Source organism: Muscardinus avellanarius, assembly GCF_963383645.1.
Source record: "Muscardinus avellanarius genome assembly, chromosome: 10".
Classification (NCBI taxonomy): Eukaryota; Metazoa; Chordata; class Mammalia; order Rodentia; family Gliridae; genus Muscardinus; species Muscardinus avellanarius.
In genome coordinates, this window is record NC_137796.1 from 66,781,018 (window position 1) to 66,787,590 (window position 6,573).

A 6,573-nucleotide genomic window follows, 5' to 3' on the forward strand; every position below is an offset into this window, starting at 1 on the left:
CAGCCTACCTTTCGCCTCAGAATTTCCATTTGTTATTGAGACCAGGCTGCAAGGAATACTTTACTGCAATGCACACACACACACACACACACACACACACACACACACACACACACCACCTTTGCATACAAATAGAACATTTAAAAACAGGGAGAAAGAAAAAACAAAAACATTTTAGTAGACTTCCATTGTCAGTGCCTCTGAAACCCTATGTTGGCGCGTAAAATTTTTATGTCACTGGAAAATATTCTGTGGAGAGTCCTGAGGAGCTCCCAGGATTGGGGATGGGAAATTCACCTTAGGACCTTCAGAGTCCTAGGTTTCTATGTCAAAAAAATTTCAGAGGCCGGGCGTGGTGGCGCAGGATTATAATCCCAGCATTTGGGAGGCTGAAACAGGAGGACTGCGGTTTGTGGACATCTTCAGCTACTACTTAATGAGGCCCTTTGCAACTCAGACCCTGTTTTAAAAAAATAAAGATTAAAAAATAGGGCTGGGGATATAACTTGGAGGTAGAATGCTCCTGGGTTCCATTCACAGTACTGTAAAAGAAAAAAAAATATTTCTTGCCGGGCGTGGTGGCGCACGCTTGTAATCCCCGCGTTTGGGAGGCGGAGACAGGAGGATCGCGCAGGTTGGAAGCCAGTCGCGCGCGCTGGCTTAGGAGACCCTGTTTCTAAATAAAAATATAAAAATAGGTCTGGGAGTGTAGCCCAGAGGTAGGAACCCCAGTGCCACCAAAAAAAAAAAAAAAAATATATATATATATATATATATATATATATATATATATATATATATATATATATATATATATTTCAGCACATGCCAGTCAGAGACAAAGACAGATTTTATTTGGGAAAATGGTAGACACGTGTTCAAGGGAAAACATGGGCCACCTTGGGAGTGTGAGGACCCTTGGGGTCTTTGTAATCTTTTTTTTTCTTTTTTTAGAGGACTATGATAGGGGATGGCTAGGAACACATGGCAGGGATGAGGTGACATGGGATGGCTAATCTCCTTTCCTTGAATCCTCAGGTTCTTAACTGTCATGGACAACATAACTTCTGTGGGTTTTTGGTTCAAAAAAACAAAAAGATTTTCAACACGTGCTGGTTAGATATAAAAGCAGATGTTTTAATTTAAATAAAGTAAAAATGCATGCTTATAGGAAATGCTGGCCAGGGGATGGCTAGGAACACATGGCAGGGATGAGGTGACATGGGATGGCTAATCTCCTTTCCTTGAATCCTCAGGTTCTTAACTGTCATGGACAACATAACTTCTGTGGGTTTTTGGTTCAAAAAAACAAAAAGATTTTCAACACGTGCCGGTTAGATATAAAAGCAGATGTTTTAATTTAAATAAAGTAAAAATGCATGCTTATAGGAAATGCTGGCCAGCTAGAAAGGTGTGAGAATAACACAGGGAGAGAGGGGCAAGAGTTGCAAAAGCTGCCCCAGAGATGCCCCCTAAATGGCCTAGAATAGCCCAAAGATGGCTCAAAATTGCCCAGAATGTCCCCCAATTGGCAAAGAGCTCTTCAGAGGTATACTTTCTTATATGGCTTACTAGAGAGGGATGGTCAGGTCACATGGGAGAGTGACCTCTTCTCTTTGACATTTTCTGGTTCATAAAAGGTGGGAATTTATTCTGGGACAGGACTCCTAAGGAGTGAAGACAGGAAGCTGGGGCTTTCAGAGTGCAGGTTTTCTTTTTTTTGTTGTTTTGTTTTTAACAAAAGGTGTAACTTTTTCTGGGGTTCTTCCTGGAGATAGACACAAGGTAAAACACTCACGTTTTAATTGCCTCAGAATTTTCCTGAGCCAGCCCATTATGATTTAAATGTATGGGCCTGGCTTTTAAAGAATAACCAAATTCTGTTAACTGAAGATCTCAGATTTTAAAACCACATTTTTTCTTTCCTTCCCAATGCATCTTGTTTCTACTTACATTTTATTTCTTCTATTCTACCTCATCACCACCATTTCTTTAGTGGGTGCTGAGTGATGCCTGGTTTTGACAAAAGGGGAAACTTGCTTTAGGATGTTTTGTTGTTTTTGTTTTTTGTTTTTTGTTTTTGTCAACCATCCCAGGAAGTTGAAGTATGGAGATAGGGTGCTGGGTTCATTTCCACTTTCTTAGCTAGACAGACTGTATTCGCCTTGATGTGGCCAGAATTGAGTGACACCATCTTGGGCCCCATGCGGTTGACACTGGGAAATACTTTCTTCTGCATTTAGCTGCCTATTTGTTGTCTTAGCTGCTGGGAGAGGCCCTGTTCTGTTTGCCTCAGAGGGGTGTGTGTGATACAGCTTTATTCTTCTGTCTTATCCCTAGGCTTTTAGCCAAGAGTCATCTTCAGGGACCTGGCCGGGCTCCTGCCTCAACTCAAGACAGATGAACAACTATTACTTTGGGTTACTATAGTGTATTTGACACCCTATATGTCTGGAACTATAGATGTGTATAATTCTGAGCTCTAAATATTCTATGTATCTGAAGTTTATCTAAATGTTTCATAAAAACTTATAAAGTTAATATATGGGTTTTATATACATGTGAAATAATCAAAGTAATCTCTTTATACAATGTGCACTGTATAAGAACCATAGTAATATAAAATGGTCAATGAAGTTATTGAAGCTTCTGCCATTTACATGTTTACCGCCATTCATGTATCCTTTATTTGAGACCTGGTTTATATCTGTTTGCTTTGAAAGAATCAATGTTTTATTATTGTATAAGAAAGATACAGTTGTTTATAAGATTATGAAACTATGATCATTCACACTGTTCCTTAAACTTATAAAATGTCTAGAGCTATTATTTGATTTTTTGGTCAATGTTGTATTGACCAAAGCTATAATTATAGTTATCTTACTGAGTAGTGAATTCTAAATTTCACTTCAGTAGTAAAGGTCAAGTTAACATATATGCAGCTGTGATGTTAATTGTCACTGACTTCTTTGTAAGTTAAGTATATTTGTTTTCTTAGGTTTCTTCTAAAATACAAAGCTTAAGAACACATTTTCCCAAACTAGTGTCCTCTAAATAAAATTGAATAGCAATCGTTTTTATTGGGGGGATTGTATTTGTGTATTCTAAAATAGTGTGAGGACCATTCTTAAGCAAAGCTGTATAGAGGCAGTAAAACACTTGACTTTCCAAATCATGCCACTCTGATTAAAATTGGATATTAATAATAATTATAGCCAGGTGTGGCGGTGGATACTTATAAATTGAAGTACTTCGGAGGCTGATACAGGAGGATTGTAGATTCAAAGCCACTTAGTGAGGATTGGAGTCTCAGCAACTTAAGTGAGGCTCTTAGCAACTTAACAAGACCCTGTTTCCAAAGAAAACATAACATAGGGCTGGAGTCAGTCCGGAGATAGAATGCCCTTGGGTTCCATCCCCAGTACCACATAAAAAAAATTATATATATAAAGTGAAGTTTAAAAGGGGTTTTGTTTATGTCATCCAGTATTATCAGAACTATTATTCAAATTGGCATTTTCTGTGGGAGCCTTGGGAAGTGAGTTATATTCTCCCTGCAGCGACGTGGGCGTGAGGGTGGCCTGAGGACTCTGAGGAGGACCCTGGCTTCAGTTGGCGTGTTCCAGACTCCGGAGTCCTGGGACCACCTGTAGCAAGAGTTGATATGGACTAAGAGTTGTGGAATTTAACTTCACAAGGGAGACCAGCTCGTGGCGCACGTGCTGATGTTCAGCACGGCAGGACCTTGGTGTCATCATGAAACAGTCCTGTGGAAATGCCAGCTGGAAATGTACCAACAGGATCCTTAGCCACCTCCAGGGCCTCTTCCCCCCATGGCCACACCGATTCTGGCCTGCGACTCTCCCAAAGGAAACAGAAACTTTTTCTAATTTCTGTTCAGCTGCTCATTAGGTTCATCCCACTAATTGCCAAAGTTGTCAGTAGTCACCTGAAGTGTCCCCTGAAGTGGCTGATGTGATCTGCACTGGGGACAGGGTTCCCTGCTCAGTGGAGACGTCCCAGGCTCTCCAGGCAGACAGGGGGCCTGGTGATGGTGTCTCTGTGGAGAGCAGGTGTGGGGACCTTGTCCCATAACTATGGACTCAGAGTCCTGGGTCTGTCTTGGGTGACACTTCCCTGCACAGAGCTCCATGGCCAGGCCCAGCCAGGTGAGTGTTTGCCTGGGTTCCACTCCAGGGAGAAGGGAAGTAGAAGGAGCTGTCCACAGGAGGAGCTCAGAGCTGCCACTTGCGGTGGCTCTTTTCAACTGCCGTCCCCACTGTGTGAGCCCCTGTCCTTGCTGGGGAACTCTTCTAACTCTATGCTTTGGCTTAGAAGTCATTTATCTTTTCTCACCTGACAGTGACTCCAGGAACCAAATTCATAATTGAGATAGCTGGGCACAGTGACACATGCCTGTAATCCCAGTACTTGGGAGGCTGACACAGGAGGACTGCAGGGTCAATTTCAGCCTGAGCAGTGCAGCAAGTCTCTCAGTAATGTAGCTTAAAAAAGGGGAGGGTTTGCAGTATTGCTCTAAGGTTTCCTGGGTTCAATCCCCAGTACCAAAATAATAATAATAATGCCTCTGAAAGGCTTTGGTTTTTTTGTTTGTTTTTGGGTTTGGGGCATTAGGGATAGAACCAGGAGTGTTCTACCTCCACGTTGTATCTTTAGCCCTTTTAATTTTGAAAAAGTGTCTTCCTAAGTTTCCCAGTTCTTGTTGAATTTCTAGATGGCCTCCAACCTACAGTCCTCTTGTGTCAGCCTCTCAAGTACTGTGATTACAGGGATACCACTGTGCCTGGTTTAGAAATGACAATCATTTTATTTCTATGATTCCACTGCAGGAGGTTCAGTTGTGCCGGCATTTCCCCAAAGATTGCCTGTATACCCTTTCTGTGAATGTTTTAAAGTATGTGAGTGCATGAGTATATTGCTCATATTTTTATATAACTGATTAGAAATTGGCCCCTCTATTTTTTTTTATACTGGGGATTGATCCCAGGGATATTCTGCCTTTGAGCTACAGCCCCAGCCCTTTTCATTTTTTATTTTGAAGAAGTTCTCACTAGCTCACTAAGGCTATCCTGGAACCTATGATCCTCCTGTCTCAGATTTCCAAGTAGTTGGACTACCTGATAGGAATAACTAGGAAAAGAGCTGGGTCATCACTGGCCCACCCTTCGCTACAGCTTCTCTGATGGACTCTTGTGTCTTTTCAGAATGAAGTCCTGAGAATCCTTAGGGAAGTGGCTCTGAAGACCATCTTCCTTTTGCAGGTAGGGGTTGGGACACTGGCCAATGCCATCCTCTTCTTCTACAATGTCTCCCCAGCCTTGCTCGGCCTCAGGCAGCAGCCCACACAGGTGATCTTCACCCACATGGCTGTGGCCAACTCCTCACTTCTCCTGTCCACTGCACTCCCTCACGTGATGGTGGCCTTTGGTCTCAGGAACCCCCTGTCCAGCCTTGGGTGCAAACTGGTGTATTACATCCGCATGGTGGCTCGCAGCACATCCCTGTCCTCCACCTGTGTCCTGAGCACCTACCGGTTTCTCACTCTGGTTCCTAGGACCCCAGGTTGGACGGGGATCAGAGGCAGGATCCACATGGCCATAAGGTTTTCTTGCTGCACCTGCTGGCTGTTTGCTATCTTGATGAATATCTACATTCCTGTGATTATGGCTGGTCCACAGATCACAAACAACATGACCGACACCCAAGGCAAGTGGTTCTGCTCATACTCTGGTCACATTGCAGGCCTGTCCTTCCTGCGGCTTGCCCACGATGTCATGTTCATTGGCCTCATGGTGGGGACCAGCGGCTCCTTGGTGCTTCTCCTGCACAGACACCGCCAGAGACTGCAGCACATCCACAGCCCCAAGCAGCACAAAGGCCGCCCCGAGGCCAGAGCGGCGTACACTGTCCTGATGCTGGTGCTCACCTTCTTCTGCTGTTACCTGGCGAACGCAGTTTTAGCTTTTCATATTACTTCAGCTTTTGCATCTCATCTCTTGTGGCTGGAGATCTCTGACGTTCTGCTTGTGTGTTTCCCCACTGTGTGCCCCTTATTGTTGATGCTTAGGGATCCTAGGACTCTTGGTCTCTGCTCCTGAAATGCTGAAAATCAGCTCATTTTTCTGCTGTATTGAGCAGGAGAGCAAGGTGGCCTGGGTACTTCTTTTTAGCCTTATAGGCACTCTGTATGGTTGACTCTTGGTGTCTGTCACTCGTACTGATGGATTAATACTGAGCAGGTTGCAGATGCTGGTGTCTGTGGAGTTGCATCTTGGACTTTTAGTAACTGAGGATTAAAGCTGGGGACTTTATTGTCTGTTTGTCCACTCTACTCTTTTCCCTCTTTGTTTTCTTCTTGCACTCTTTAGAGGATGGTCTAATTTTTAATATATTTTTATTTAATTATATTAAGGGATAACTCTTTTTTAGTGGTATCATAGTCATCATGTTACATATTTCTGAAGTACTGTTAAATTCAAAGTATTATTGTTTGGGCACAATATCACACGACTGTAATCCCAGATACTCAAGAGATTGAAGAAACCAAGTATG

General features: G+C 43.1%; 1 protein-coding gene across 1 annotated transcript; it reads left to right on the forward strand.

Moving 5' to 3' along the window:
- Positions 1 to 4,151: 4,151 nt before the first annotated feature.
- LOC308268649 (vomeronasal type-1 receptor 1-like) lies at positions 4,152 to 6,216 on the forward strand (the record flags this gene model as incomplete). The annotated part of the gene is made up of 3 exons (XM_080703762.1): positions 4,152 to 4,169; positions 5,226 to 6,047; positions 6,160 to 6,216. The coding sequence occupies 3 exons, from the start codon at positions 4,152 to 4,154 to the stop codon at positions 6,214 to 6,216; spliced, it is 897 nt and encodes a 298-aa protein (XP_080559888.1).
- Between the last annotated feature and the right edge of the window lie 357 nt (positions 6,217 to 6,573).